At 38.0% G+C, this 16,781-nt stretch overlaps 1 protein-coding gene across 6 annotated transcripts in view; it reads right to left on the bottom strand.

The window, feature by feature from the left end:
- Positions 1-16,781, bottom strand: part of UBR3 (ubiquitin protein ligase E3 component n-recognin 3 (putative)) — a 123,110-nt gene that overhangs the window by 9,189 nt on the left and 97,140 nt on the right. For all 6 annotated transcript variants that reach the window (XM_009278563.2, XM_009278564.2, XM_009278565.2 and 3 more), the window contains 2 exons: positions 9,804-9,904; positions 2,859-2,983 (listed from right to left, as the gene is read on the bottom strand). In XM_009278563.2, the coding sequence (XP_009276838.1) occupies positions 2,859-2,983; positions 9,804-9,904 (226 nt within the window). The remainder of the gene's footprint in view (positions 1-2,858; positions 2,984-9,803; positions 9,905-16,781) is intronic.

Here is a 16,781-nt window from a genome sequence, read left to right as displayed (position 1 = left end):
CGTATATAATTCATCAGTTGGTTTCTTTAGTGCATTTTGAGATCAATTATAATTGTTAATTTTTAGATGGGGCCTTCACCTTTCAGCATTGGGAAGGCAGACTTGCTGTTTATGCTCGTAGTGTAAGAACCAGAAGGCAACACATTTAAATCGGCAGTTAGGACAAACCTTTCGTCTACATTATTTCTGGAGGTTTACTCCACAGGCACTTACAGTGTGCTTCTTATGATGCCATAAGGCACATTGCAAAGATAATGAGAGTGAAGCTGGGAATCAAAAGCAGAATATCCACCTCTCGGCCCTGCTGAGAAATTAAACTCTTAATGTTGTTTGATCATTTGGCATGAATATAGAGGAAACACTTCAGCTCGTGTTTAATGTCTGGAATACCAAACTGAAATAGATCCACGTGGCATTATCCACAGACAAAAGTTAAGTAAGGTGTGATCTGTGTAGTCATCCCGGTATCAAAATGTCAGTATTATCAGCACATAAGAAAAAGCCAGCCTGAACCATACATTTTAAACATATATTTAATGTTATTGTTAATTAATAATATTAATGTTTATTAATTAATGTAAACATACATTTGGGCCTCGAGAAACTTTAAAGAAAGGACTTGGATTCCTAAATTAAAAACCAGCTTCCCTCATGACACGCAAAGAGAAAGAATTCATCTGAGGACTACGGCTAGGCTCAAGAAGAGAAGGGCTGCCAAAGGGCTGGGAGAGGGGAACAGGGAGCTGTGCGATTACCGCTGGCCGGTCCTTAGTGCTCTTGCACATACGGAGGGTCCAGGCAGCAACATTATGCAGGAGAAGGAGCAGGAAACTGGAAAGACATCTGGGGGAGAGCAAACTTGCATGTGGGACTTTTGCAAAGCCTCTGCACTTGGGGTGGACTATCACTGGGGTGGGATGGAAGCCACGTGTAGGAGTCCCTGGAGGCCTGAGGATCATGCAGAGATCGCCCTAAGCACGTGCTGCCAAGCCGCTGTCAGAAGTTGGACCTCTGTACACAGATGATCTACACGAGACAGACAAGAAGAAGGAGGAGGATGTTTTCAAGGGAGAGTGAGAGATGCTGTCAATACAGCACATATGCAGCAGGGAGCAGTGTTCATATCTACCTCCTACCTCTTTTGCTCTCCCACTTGGAAAACTGTCAGCCTTCAACGGGCTTCTCACAGGAGAAAAGTCAAAATTCTCAAACTGACAGAAGTTAATCTGTTGTGTTATTTGAATTACACTAAATCACAACATCCATTCACAGTAACAAACTGTTTAATGTGCTACTATTTCCCACTCAGCCTTATCATCCATCAAAGACAACCACACTAGTGAAAATTCCACTAAAATGGACTGTCTTTAATATCAATAGAGATGGCTACTTCATAAATCCATTATGTGAGCCATTATGATAATTTGCAGGCCTCAAGTACAAAGTGCTTTATGCGAAGCAAATGCTTTCACATGCTTTTGTCAGAAAACAACTTAGTATTAATAGGTAGCAAGCCTACCTACCACATGCCCTAAGTCTGTTTTCATGCAATAAAATCTCTCATTGTAGGCAGAAAATTAAGCATTGTAAATATATGTTCAGATAAACTCCAACCTCTGCTACTAACAAAAAGGCAGTCTATGTTTATCATATGGACTATGAAAGAATATAAGCTGGTAACACTTTAATCTATTTATATGCTTTCTACCACAAACTTTAAACTGCAAAATTATCTGTCACTTGGGAATCACTTAAGTAAACAGAAAAATGGGAAAAAGCCCTCACCAGCAACAATCTCAAGGAAACGTTCTTGAAATTCTAAGAAAGTGACAATATATATTGAAAGAAGGGGGTGGAGAGGGAGCTAACAAAATGCAGTACTGCCTAGTGATCTCAAAATACTTAATGCAAGTCCAGATAAAAAAAATCCCGCATAGTAGCAGTTTGGCCAGCAGATAATTTGTCTTTACTACCTTGGAGCTGTGACTGGCCAGTATGACAAATCTAACTTATATGTGAAAAGCAGGTCATGCTTCTCAGTGTGCATTTCATTTTACAGCCAACATAATCTAAGGCCCAGCTGTTGTATAAAGGCGTATTCCTGCTCCCAGTTCTTCTCCTGGCCCCAACACTTCCAACCTTTCCCTTGGCCTGGCACTGGCACTCTTCTGACCTTCTGGGGAATCAATCCGTGGAGCACAAAACTTACCGAAGGATTAAATGAATGCCAGTGCCAACGCAGGGAACTGTGTCTTTTGGTGGGAACTGGCATTCAAATCAGCTGAACTGGAATAGCAAGATGCATCTTCACTTTACTTGTGAATACTATCAAAAGGCAAGGAAATGATAGGGAAATATCTACCTGCCTAGGCTACAAATTTCCTTCCCTGCCTCTTCATCACATGAGCACTCTAGACTACATATTGAGAGAAATTTATATGGCTAGCCACAAATAGCATGAACAAATAAGAAAAACACAGGGTTTTTTTCCCCATCACCAAGCTTGCCTGCTTTTCCTGTAAAGGAGTGCATCAGATCAACCCATGGTTTACCTAGGAAGGCTTCAATTTCACAGGAAGGAAAGGTGCATCTACTTGATAGCATCGCAACAAACTCAAGACTGAAACTATAGAGATACAGCCACAAATCTGAAACTCAGTTCTGGAACTAGATACTCATTGTGAAGCTTTTAAGTCTCATCACATACCAAAACCTACAAAAATTGCACCCGCAGAAACAAAATACTGATTTTTTGTGAAGCAGAAGCAAATTATTATATGCAAAGCAGAAGTATCTGTTACATTCTTACCAGAAACACATAAGCAAAATTTCATAAATGTTTTAGTAAATTAACCAACCTTTTTGAGAGCTCCTGACTCTTTCCATGCCATCCTATCTTCAGCACTGCATTTAACAGAAAGTGCTGCCAAGGCTTGAGTATACAACAAAGTGAACAGCACTTTTATAATGCAGGTGAAGTGTTCTGTAAAACAAAGCAAGCCATTTTTAAATAGTTGATATTTTTAGCAAATATACTGATTACAGAGTCTCTAGTTATGGAAATGATGCTTCTCAAATGAAAAGCAAGCACTATACAAAAAGTACAAACCCCCAAAACATACAAAACAACATAAATATATTTACTGGCTTTCAAAAATGACTTGGCAGCCGTAGTGAACGAACAAGTACAGGGCAAGTAATTTTCCACTGCTCCATATGTTCATCTTAATCCTGATCAGCAGTGACTTCCTCGTAGGGACCTGGTGATACTACAAAATTCTATTTTGTCCAAATGTTACATCAAGTTAAGCTACTGATTACTGATAGCTACAACAAATTGGGTGATGTAGATGTAAGCAAATGCATATCCTACCATCTCTTCTGGCAATGATTAAACCATCTAGAATAAGTTACATTCATACAAATACTGGAAAAGTTAAGTTCCCAAAGAAATCACTGCGAGAAGGACATTTAGCATACATCAGTTTCTATCCCTTCACTCCCGGGCATGGATCCAGCTATACAAGACTTGCTGCAAATCACTCTTTACTGAGTACCTATTTACTGGACCTCACGTAAATACAGAAGGAGGACAAAAGACAGACTGTCATTTTAGAACTTACCTTCTTTTGAAAGATCTTTATTTGTTTACAATTTCCCATCCCAAATAATCTGATTTTTTTAAATATCTAGGCAGATCAAAGAAGTTTCTACCATCACTTAGATCATTCCTTAAGCACAAACATAACTATAATATATAAGACAATGTAGACAAAAATGAGGCTTTTAAAAAGTCCTCTCAGGCTTTGAAGTCAAGCAAAACAATTTTATTTACATAAGTACCTCACAAAAATTGAGTTAAATTCATTCTTTCTTCCCAAAGGATTCAAACAAGCTTTGTATGTGAAAATGGAAAGGAGGTAAGGGAGATGAAACTCCCTGCTTCTCCCTTCTTGTATCTAATATCAAAACCCACCACTGGGTTCTAAAACAAACACAGCCAGGACTTGAGTACATAATTAAATTTGTGAAATAACAATTGCTTTTTTAATGTAACAAATGTTTACAAATCAACAGAGACATGGATTCTGAAACTCTTTAATGTCACTGAGTGTATAAAATAAGCACAACTTAAGCACCTAAATGATAATTTTTAACTATGTAATTGAAAGTGTACTTTTTTCTGTATTACCTTCCTATGGAGCTTACGTTAAACATGACAATGAATGCTGCTATACTGCATCTGCCCCATGCTACAGCAAGTAGCATTATAACGATTTTTCCTCTCCACATTTACCCAGAAGGAGAATTCACCAGATCGCTCTAGGCCCTACTTTTTTCCTCTGCTGAAACCTCCATTTTCTTAGCAATCCTCCTCCTGAGGAGTAATAGCAGGCAAGCTTTCAGTAAATTTTCTGGGACTGAGATCTACAAGATTAAACCACATGCACTCACAGAATTGTAAAAATTGCCTCTTCGGCCTCAGCTACAGTCTATAATTGTAGCTACAACTGAACTCAAGTACTGAGCTCTAGCTCCATCAATAGCAGGTACGAGCAATAGAGATCAATTTTACACTGGGAAAGCATGAATGAAAACCACTGCACTTACAGCAGCAAAACCAGACCGCTGGTCAGCATTCACTAATCTGCCATAGCCCACTTGATCTTCTAGTTCTCATTCTGTTCTGCTGACGTGAGTACACAGTGCTCAACACTGGGTGTCTTAGCACCCTCTAGAACTATTACATTTTTTAAAAATCTGTTTTTTGTTAAATATAATTTCTCCTTGTCCCTATCCCTACCTTAATACTAATTGTTCAATTCACAGAAATATTATATCTAGCATATATTATGTTTTTTAAAATAAATTAATGTTCTTGTATTTACTTACATGTATGTGACTCATAAATGACTACGAATTACATTTTTGGAGAATCCAGAATTGGACAAAAAACACACACTCCCACATCTGGGTCACCCTTAAGAAGTCCTGACTTCTGCACAAACTTAATCTTTTTTTTTTTTTTAAAAGGAAAATATTGCAGGAACAGCTCAGAGGCAGCACGCTGTGTAATGAGCGCCAAGGCTTTGAAAACAAGTATTTTATAGTCACAAAAACATCCCATGGGAGACATCCTAAAAACACCAGTCAGAGGATCAATTATCATTTCATTACTATGTGTTACCTCTTATTTGTAAAATGCAAAATATTTGACAGCTGTAGGTATCTGTAACACGCTAGAGCTGTTATGTTCTTGTCTACTGTGAGGAGCGATTTTATTTGCCTTTCTGCAAGGCACGCGTGGGGGCTGCGTGGTGTTTTCCTGCTGCCCCCCTGGTGGAGGCTATCGTTTTGCTACATCATCTTTTCAATTTAATAATTCTAAAGATTGCTAGTATATTTGTATGCTGTGGAGTAAACTATGTAAATGCTGTCAGTCCCTTCTGTTGCAGATGATATACTGTGCAACGTTCTGCACTAAAATGCAGTTAGGACTTCTATGTTTGTACATAAAAAAACTAATCTGGTATTCTGACAGTCTAAAAGTTATATTATTATGGCTAGGCCATTATAATCAAAAGAGAGGTTAATGCAGAATTCTTCTACTTATTTTTGAATAGTATTGAGAAATGCTTTTATGTTCCTATTTTTAAAACTTTTTTAAACAAAACTTTCTGGAACCAAATTACTTCCCAGCATCCCATCCCATTATATGCATTAAACAAACCCCCTTAAAAATGAAGTTCATACAGGAAACACTTCTAGAACTCTAATTTTAACATTAGTGCAAGAAATGTGCAGGTGAGTAAGTGTATTACTAACAATATGCATCTCAATTTCAATATCAAATTAGATGATACACGCTGGCAGGCAATGACTGCGAAAAGAATCCACAAAGCGAACCAAATGCAAAATTAAGGACCTAGGACCTTTTTTAGTGAATTCGGAAGGGCATCTTCATATAAATAACCTTTGAAAATATTCTTCTTGATCTAAAGCTTGAATAGTTATTTGAAAAAATAACTTCAGGACAAAGGGAGACAGCACTGAACTTCAGATAATCTATGAAAGGTATATTGAAAGTTCCAGGATACAGATAAATATTTCAGCTTCCACATTGCAATTGGATACTATTCAAGTTGATTACATTAATTCTGTATTTAGTCAAGATCCTTAGCCAATCATTAAAGAAAAGTGCTAGTGTTCGCCTGAGTGCTGCTTGCTGTATTTTTGTTGCATGTCATTGAAACTTCATAGAAAAAGAATGTGTCAGAAAATCCAGGTCAGATTCTTCAGCATCTGGGCCTTAACAGAATTGCAAAAAAAGTGGCTGAATTTAGGTGTTACACACCAGAGAAGAAAACCTTTCCCACAGTCCATAGAGGTTGGGCTAAACTCTCAAAACCAGCTTTCAAGTTGGAGCACATCTACCACTCCCAAATCACAGGTCTCGTAAAAGCAGCACTGTGGCCTACGTTAAAGCAATGCCAGGCTGTGTAACAGTATGCTGGCAAACACCCATGCTGCTGCATGACCCTCCTTGCATGTGTGGCACCAAGCACATCACCAGGCCACTGCTGGCCAGTTGACCACCAATTCCATGCACCTACCAGCCTCAGGCTCACCCCTGCTCACTGAGAACCCAGTTTTTAAATACTTTGCAACAGTATGGTATTTGTTTTACACTCAAAGCAAAGCAGAAACCGAAATCACTGGAAGTTACGAGCACTCTGCACTTCCAGATATCTGGTCACAGGGGTCCCAAGTCAGGTACTGGGAAAATAAAATTTTTTTACACTTGATGGTAACAAAGAAGAATGTCCAATTTGAATTAAATGACTTGTTCAGCATATAGAAATTGTGTTGCAGAAAGGGGTGGTGGTGGGTGTTGAATTCAATTTACAAGGACAGATTTAAGTTTTGTTAACCACCGAGCCACCGTCTCCATTTCTGTACCATCTTTCTTCATATGCAACACCATTTTCTATTTCTGTAAGAAAGGAGCTAGAGGTTCTAGAAACAAAATCCTCATTTTCTGCAGAGTCCCAATTCACAATACCATGAACACTGTCCATCCTCTGCATAACAACCGCCACAGAATTAAACCAGAAATGCCTATGTGGATTATTATGTATTTAGTCTTGCGCAATTTCAAAATGCTGAGCATATGAAGTCTATAAAAGCTCTGCCCATGTTCTAGTGTCAAACAACAACAAAAAAATTCACAAATGGTTTTAGTATCTTGAACACAGTGTTTATTTTGCTGGTTACACTACACAGGAGGTACACACTATCTTCCTCGTTCCCTTCTTTGTAAATTGGTAAGTGCTTGTAAATGCTCTTACCTCCACCACAAAGTTTCTCCCGTAAAAAAGAAGATTTAATTTGTAGTGTTCCGTCTTTGTGATGTGTTCAGATCAATTTTCCTCTCTGAATGAAGAGGCTGAACAGTAATGACATTTTTATTGCTTTAATCGATGTCGGATTGAAAAAGATACCAACACCCATCCAACAGTTAATAGGGTAGTTAATGTGATTCCTAGTGCTATATCTGAAGGGCAAGAGATGAAGTTTGGGTCCTCCTTACAGAGCACTCAGTGTTTTTAAAAAACACTGTATAAACAAAAAGGATTTTGAATACGAACACGAAGAAGATTTAATACTTAATGAACAGTTTTAGTTTCCTGTAAGGATACAAATGTGGTTTCTCTGAATACATCAACATACCTAATAAATGATACTGCAAAACCAGTACCATCACAGGAGAGCGTCCGTGCTAAAAGAGGGAAGAAAATCTTTCATGGATTCTAAACCCTACAGATTCCTCCTTCATTATTAATGTTCCAACACCATTACCATGGCATTCTGCACCAGACTGCAACACCACCTCTTCTGCAACGTAGTTAAGTCTACTGTTAAGGGAATATACCGGCAATATCTGTCAGTGCACACAGGCGTCAACCTTCTGTCTGCATACCGGTGTCCAGCCAAGTCCACAGCTCCCGCACCCCACAATCACGCCAACGCAGCACCGGGAGTTCAGGAAGCAGTAGGGTCAAATGTAGATTTTGTTCACCCCTATCACTGACCTGCCATGTGACCCTGCACAAGCCATTTTACCTTTTCATGCCTTGGCTCTCTACTAAGAATTAATGGTATCGAATTCAACTCTGTGACCTACACACCCATTACAGAACTTCTAAACAAATTTGTTATTACCTGTTTTTCTGAACCGCATTCTACACCTCAGGACAAAGAAATCATGAAAGACTTTCTTTTTATTCTGCCTAACCATTTTGATGAAACAAAAATTAGAAAGATAAATGGCAATTTATTTCCAATTTAATGCTTCGTAGATTTGAAGTGGTTACATTCATCTTCTTCCTGCCACTTGCTACTTCCCTTTCGACTGCAAAATATGCTAAACCTACAAGCAAAGGCAAAACGTGCTGCCGATATGTGGTATTTTACAGAATTCTCCACAGGATGCCTTACTATTAATTGAATGTTGTCTTTCCTAGGATAAGGTATACTTTCAGAGATGGTGTTTTTCAATGCTTGAATATAAACTACAAAAAAACCCACTGTTTGTACTTTGGCTTCACCACTCCCTTCCCCGTATTTCAGAAGACGGTAGTCTCGTTAAACTTTTGTTTGCTGCTTTTTTTAAGTCCTTCCAATAAAAGTTAATTTAAGTTAAACTGTAGTAAAAAAAAAAAAAAAAAAAAAATATATTTTTTACAATAGTCTTCCTATTAAAAAATATTTTATTCTCCGGGTATTTTCATATTCTAATAATTTATTGGACATACTTAATCCACACACATGTACATTGAATCGAAAAAACACAACCCACAATGTTAACAGATACACACAGAGTCACTTGAGCTGAATTTGAACATTCAATAGTGAGGACTGAACACCTCTTAAGGGGAAACAGAGTTTCTACTACACTTCGTAAGTTAGGTGTATGCATCAAGAGCAGAACAGTCCCTGTACTTACCTACCCACAAATTACCAAAACTCAGCAGACATCAAAATTGCCACACACATCCCAAAGCAGATACTCTGTTCATTGTCAGTGAAGTAGTAAAAAGATACTTGTCTGTTTGTTCTTGTTTTAAAATAAAGGTATAGCTACAAATAATCAAGCCAGAGACCAGAGGGTCTGAACTGCCCATCTTCTGGAGCACGTACTGTCTATTAGCAAGATGGACCAGGTTCAGCTGTTCCTTTTATATGAAAAAAGAAATTTAGGTTTTAAAACAGTTTTGATTTTAGTAATGAAAATTTAGTTCTTAAATATCTATTTAATATTTATTCCAAATTATACTATAGGCTGCCTCTATTGAAGTTGCTGCATTACAGCAATTATCGTCTTCCTATATGACCTCCTATTATGTAAGACTGCTGCAATTTAAACTCTGAAATTCAAACTAAATTAAAATCTTTCACCCTTAGGCACTCAGCTCAACTTGAAGTATTGAGCTGCCCGTCTAAGCAAAGAGATGAAGGTCAAACAAAGGACACTTTTCCTTCAGTAAAGGTACTTAATGGTTTTCGCTCAGCTCTTGTATCTTTACTGAATAGGCTGACTGATAAGGTGAGAAGACAGGGGACCACAGATAAGCCTGTCAACCCACAACAAAAACTTCTGTTCAATGCCACCTTCTGTAGATAAGGCAGAAACATTATTTTAGAATACACAGTATACCAGCTATGATTTACCATCCTGGAAATCCCCATGAATGCAGCCTCATATACATAATCATCTAAACATACACATTTTTGTAACATACCTTTGTGCAATGGTTGAGGCATGGTTAAAATCTGGATAAGCAAAAGGGATGAGACATCTCTGTAAAGCACAGGAACTTCTGGCAGCTCTTCACTTATCAGCCTGGAAAGAAAACCCAAAGAAAATCACTTCTGACACTACAAACCTATTTTTAATTTTCATATTTTATTTTGCATCTTATTTTAAAAAGTATTACATTTGATATCAAGCTTACAGAAGCCAAATACCTGACAATTCGCTAACTGATCTCGATTTTAAAACCTCATGGATTGTAATGCTACCTGATGTTACTAAAGGGTGGTAATAATTCATGAGGAAGTTACCATTTGGGTACCTGATTCTTGTTAAAGTATTTTAAAACTTTCCAAAACTGTCTGAACTAGTTATTTCTATGTAGAGACTCAAGGAACATTCAGTATTTCACTTTTAGAACTTATGTTCTAAAATAAGAAAATATACTGCATAGTAACATAATAATTTAACTGGTCTTCAAAGCATGACATTTCACAAGTATACATATATCCATGCTGTAACAACAACGAATCCTCAAATTACATTAAAGTTACAGGGATTGCTCCTATTGGAAAACATTGAGACCTTAGAAAAGGTATTGCTTTCCTTCATGTAAGGAAATGAAAACTCAAGCAGCCATCACAGGTGGCATTATGCAATCTCACACACAGTATTAAAAACCCCATATGGCAGGAAGGACCGCAAATAAGCACATAAAGAGATACTGCAAACTTTTGAACTATTCGGATTCACTGAATGACCTAACATCACCTTGTAGTTTTATACTTAAAAGCAGAAAATGTTTGCAGATAGGAGGTAGTATTTTTCTAGCTTTGTGTAGTAATATCCAAAAATACTCCAACCGACAATATTCCATAGGTTCAATAGCTGAGTCAAAATGCCGAAAAATCATTCCCCCCTCTTTAATTGATACAGAGTGTGAAGGAGATCTCAAGTAAGAGCAGCTGGTACCATGTGATATGCATCCTCCTTTGTCACCTTTCCCCTTCTGCAACATGCACAGAAGAAAGTGCTGTTTGGGTTCTTTCATTCCCAAACGGTGGTGGCTAGCTGGTTGACTGTTGAACGCCAATGGAGTAACTGAGGAGGAGACGTTTGTTTAAGGTATTTATCTGTACTACTACCACAGGAGCTATATCGCAAGGCCCTAGTATAACTAACTGACCCTGAATCTCCCATGGAACACAGAGTCCTCAACAGCTGCTTACAAACGGATGCAAACGTTGCAAAGGAAAGCATCACACACTACTGAGTTCCTTTCAATTGTTGTCCTTCTGGAAGGGCATTTTCTTTCTATCGCTCCTTAGGCTTTTCCACCTTTTTCCCCTTTTCTTTTGTCGTTCTTCTCACTGGTCAGAAACTGCTGGAAAAACAATTCTTCCTCTCCTGGTAGGAGCTTCCCTTACTTAGGGCAGCTATAGGCCTCTACGCCACACGGCACTTCACTGGGCCCTCCACAAAAACCACCCGAGAATGTCAGGAAATCAAAATATATCCACCTGCTACAGTTTCAAGGTTAGCTTCATGCTTTGTTCCAGCAATCTTAACTGTCCTGCAGGTAAACCAGAACTGATGAAGTGCTAGATAGTTGTATTGAAAATAGACGTATATCCTTATTAAGATCTACCCCCAGAATCACAGTCTCACTCTCCTCCTTTTGGTTGTTCTGCAAGATGCTGTGAACCACAGAGTTTCCCAATGAGGCTTTCTTAAGCCCTGCAGCAAGTGCCCAAGTTTCTGTACAAACAGAATCAGATTGAGGAAAGAAACGTACAGACAAGACATTTAAGTGCTCTTCTGCCTCAGCTCTGCCCTTTCAGAGCATGACTGGTGAACTATTGTTGGATCCAATTATTGCCTCTCTTCCAAGAGCACCAAACTCTTCCTCTGATCCAACTCAGCTGGCACTGGCTATTCCATTAGCTTAGTTGATGCCTCTCTTTTGCGAAGGCACCAACTCCCCTTGGTGCCATCTATCACACACACAGCAGACAAACTGAGCTCTTGCAGACCATGTACTGGAAGAGGTTGTCCACATGCGGTGGACAATGGATGTGGATGCATGCATAAGGTCCTTAGTACCTTTTAATAGCTTTGGGGATCCAACCAGTTTATCATCTCTGAGGCACATAAACATGATGCTGCTTTTGGAAGGAGACCCCAATATAGTTACTGATTTCATGAAAACTCAGACTTCTCTCTACAAAAGGCACTGCTAGGAGTCATCTGTGATACGAATTTTAACACGCAGAAGCAGTCATGTAAGAGAAGAATTAAAAAACCACTTTTGGTCATGTTAAGTGTGTTATCCAACTACGCATTTTTCTAACTAGTCTCCTTCCCCTCTCTCCCAGCTGAGTAAGGCACACTCTGAAGCAATAATTTTATTAAACGGCTAAAGTTTCCAGTCATTTTATGCAACACTTTCAATTGTGAGAACGAGCACAAATGGATTGGTTGATTGGTCATATAAAATGAAGTCACAGAAAACATGGTCTAACTGGTCCTTTTGAATTAATGAACCCAAACAGCTACAGAATAAGCACTATTCGTAACCCCTTTTGCTATAATCAATCATTTCCTAAAATGATTGTTTTAAAACATTGTAACATACATAAATATAGATATTTATATATGGGAGCGTCCTAAACAAAAAGCAAATACTCTAAAAATCAGTGTATTGAACTGTAAAGAAGAAAAAGGGGCAAAAATTTGTATCCCACTACCAAGTCTCATTTTCAAAATTATACAGGCAATGAAGATGCTAATTTCACTAAGTCTCTCTAATTCTACTTTTACCTACGGCTAGTTCTATTTTATCATCTATGACACCAAGTTTTAAAATAACCCTCATTATGTAATGACTTTAAAGCCATGGACATCTCTTAAATTACTTCTCACCTTTAATTTTTAATTTATATATAAATTTGGGAAAAATATTAATTTGGAGTAATATTAAGACAAAAAAAAATTAACTCCCTCTGGTCACATTTAGTTGAACACCTCTTCCTGACAGGGTTATCAACATCAGTATCATTTAACAGTCACGTAACCATTAGGTCAAATACCAGTTCTGACAAAATTAGGAAATATTCTTATACATACAGAATACTGTGATTGACTGGCAACATCACAAATAAATGAACAAATTTTCACATGCAGGACCAACTGAATTCTTTGTCCAATTTATTAATTTCATATGAATTGGAGAAGTAAAGCTACGTTAAATGTCAGGGGTTTAGATAAGCTGCTTCCGTTTACGTCAAGCACTGCAGCATATGAAACACTTAAACTGCTCTGTCATTTGTTAAGAGCCTAAGCAACTTCTTCATTATGACACTGAAACTGAATTTATAAAATGTGTTTAGAAACACTTTTTATGGAAATTGCCCATCCTGTTAATCCCCAATGCATATGTGAAAGCTTGATAAATCTGACTTTACAAAAAATTGTGTCACAGAAGCACTGAATAAAATGAAAGCAAGTAAAACTTCAGATGGGACCAAAGTAATATAGAATGATTCAAATGTATTGTAGTTATATGCTGTATCCATTAAAAAAAGGGAGGGGGGGAGGTGGAAATAAACTGTACAGTGCAATATAAACATGTACCAAAACGAAGAATGAAAAATGCATTGCTTGATTTTCTCTATGGAACTGACCTCTCCTTCAGTCCAAGGTAATCGGGCTGCACCTCTCTCTGTGCCAATACCGGAGCTGTCTATCAGCTGACAGCTGAGCAACTCTGCCTCTGTATTCTGCATCCTCCTCCTGACAGAGGTTATATGGGAATCACTTCTTTGGGAATGGATACAGAGGAATAGAAAATTCTGTTCTACTTTGAAATGAGCAGCATTTGCTTATGGCCATTCCTTACATATATGCTCCCTTTCCCTTCTTCTCTCAGCTAGAGACACTTAACATTTTTGTTTGATGCTAACTCCAACTGATCATAAAGTCAGAAAGACAATAAATAAAGTGGAAGTTCTGAGCCTTACACCTCTTCGAACTGTCAGATACAGAAAACCTGAGACACCTGAGACACAAGGATACAGATACAGCTAAACAAAGGCTTAATCAACTACGGCAAATTTATATTCTCTTCAGTACTTGCAGGATGAGAAATACAGCCCACAAGTCCCAGCCTGCAGAAAGGTCAGAGTAATACACAGCTTCTGATGTTCGTGATAAGAAAGTAGAATTCTACTATTTATTCTGGCTATACTCTAGGATATAATCACAGTTTCACATTTGCTCTTCATTGTGTCACAGCAGATTTTACAGCAGGTCAGTTTTTCTCATTACACAACACAGGATTTCACTGATAGTACTAACATTAGGCATCTCCCATTCTCTCTTTCACCCACTGTACCCCCAGCGTTCCCTTGTCACCTGTTCCCAAACTCATTCAAATTAACCTTTTTAAAAACATGGATTCGTTCCTTGACTTTGTTCATGATACAAACTGCTCAAGTTACATCAGCACAGCTGAAGAAGGCGGTGAGCTACAGTACAGGGGAAGGAAGAAACAGCCAAGAGCAAGTACTCCTGAAGCTGGCATTACTGTTGAAACCTCCGTGTCATTAACGTATGTCCTGAGACATTGGTGTTTCAGGCAGGATTTATGTGTTTATTGAATAGACCACATAAGTCCTGTTACAGCATGTGTACGCATATACCACCTCTTGCACAAACCTTAACTACACCCCATTGTCCCATCATCCTACTCTCTGTCTGCCTTGGATTATCTTCATTAAAACTTTTATTTTTCCCATTTCACAACGGTTTCTGTGATGGAGATGTGACTTAAAGAGGTTTGCATGCACAGTTGCTCATTCCCATCCCTGCGCTGCAGGTTGTTGCTCTGGTATGACACTATAAACAAACAATCACCAAAGCAATCTAGCTTAGAACAAACATCAGCAAAACACTTCAGTAAAAATAACCCAGTATATTTCAGCATTTCAGTTTGTCATGCAGTTCCCCCCTGCAAGTGCTTCTACTGCAAAGATCCTTAATGCTTTATCAAATCATTCTTTGCTGACACATTTTGTCTGTCAAAACAGACACAAAAATTTCAGCCTTCGTAGAGATGTGAGTTTAAAAAAAAATGTATATCCTTTTATTTCAGGTTTGCCATTCCCAAAACTCTGGCTATTTGGACTAGTCCATTGAATTCACATCTGGGTTTAGTAATTATTGCCTCCAGCTGCTCCTCCTCTGCCCCCTGCCAGAAGCTATTATTCCCCACTTACAGCACAATAATTGTTTATTTGATCACCCTTGAAACCAGATCTGCCCCAGTAGAACAATTTGCTTGAGCACAGCCTGTGGGACCAAGTGTATATTAAATTTGACAACATGAACGCATAGGAGAAAGAATCCACTATACCATTCACAGTTCATCAGACTCAGCTTTATCTTTTTTCCTCCCTCTTCCTTCAAACAGTTCACATTATTTAGGCCCTTTTTGATAGGGTATCTTCTTGCTCAAAATTTCCTTATTTCTACTTTACCTTGGTGTGACTGCATGAGCTCCTTCCTATCTTTCCTTTCAGCTGCCATTTTCAACTACGGAGCGATCTAGGTACAGTTGTAGAAGATGACACCGGGCAAAACCAGGGGCTTTGGGAAGTATATAGAGCAATTCTGTGAGAGTCTTTACAAATTACTTCGATCAGTTCTCCCAGATACATGAAACTAAGGCATGATTTATGAATAACAATAGCTGGGTTGTGGAAAACCAAGCTAAAAATTGTGAGCTCTATACCTGGGTAGTTTTAATTGTAAATATTTATGTATTTAAACAAAGTACAATTAAATAAGGGTGAAAAGATAATGCAATGGCACTTGTATCCCATCAATTATTTTCTTTTTTAGTTTTGAAAATTATCCTTTTAAAGAAATAAAGATGCAACTAACTTCTCTGGAAAATTGCTTTCAACTGAAATAATAATTTAAAGAAAAATTAAAATGGAAAAATATAGTATGTTGGTGTAAAGTTATTTTGCTCCTGTGACTTTCCTGATGTTAAATTGTTTGGAATCACAGTAATATAGTCAGATAATATAGATCTTTTCCTCTCATCGACATTTTTTTTCTACAAGTCTTTACTTAAAGTCTCATGTAGTGGTCAGGCTGATGATTCAGATTACTTGGTTATCCTCAAAATGGCAAGAGTGCTATCCACATCTTAAATCTGCAGTGGTATTTCTCCACCACCCTCTTAATCTTCTTCAGTTTACAGCAGTGTATCACCTTCTAATTGCTCTGAGCACTCTTTCCTGTACCTGAAAAAATTCGCTATTCTGGATTTCTCAGAAGGCTGTGTGACTCTAAGAAGCATGCAATTACACCATACACACCAATCATACGAATGCCACCTTCAAGTGAAACTACTACTTCAAATTTCTAAAATATAATTACAGATATCCATCCTATGCTCTAATTTATACATTAAAAACATGTCCCCAAGTTGCCTCCTCTGCAGCTTTCTGGGGTCTGCAGACTAAGGTGGGAAAAACATTCCAAGGAGTAGGCAAAAAATTCCAGCTTGATTTCATTTATGCATCTCAACAGTAAACTATTTCATGGCAAAATGGATGATCTCTCAGTTATAGCTTCCTAAACAATTTAGGACTTAGTGCCAAACCATCATCAGCAAGTCTACCAAGAAATCTTAAAAACCAGTGCAGAAAACAAGAGAACTGCTCAAATGCATTCCCAACATGCAACACCTCCTGCAAAGCAAGCCATTATGGTCTACAGTACCATTCATTTTTAAGTGATTCAAAATATTGCCTAATGAAATCTAACTTGCAGCAATCTAACCTTGATATGACCAATGCATGGTGAATTCCATCAAGTCTGTAAGGGCGAAAAAAAGTTGCACGTGCAGAAAAAGCAGCCCCTCTGTTAATAGCTACCTCCAAAGCCAGCAAGCTCT

This window comes from Aptenodytes forsteri, unplaced genomic scaffold, assembly GCF_000699145.1.
Source record: "Aptenodytes forsteri isolate BGI_AS27 unplaced genomic scaffold, ASM69914v1 Scaffold257, whole genome shotgun sequence".
Lineage (NCBI taxonomy): Eukaryota > Metazoa > Chordata > Aves > Sphenisciformes > Spheniscidae > Aptenodytes > Aptenodytes forsteri.
This window is presented reverse-complemented; position numbering and strand designations above follow the sequence as displayed.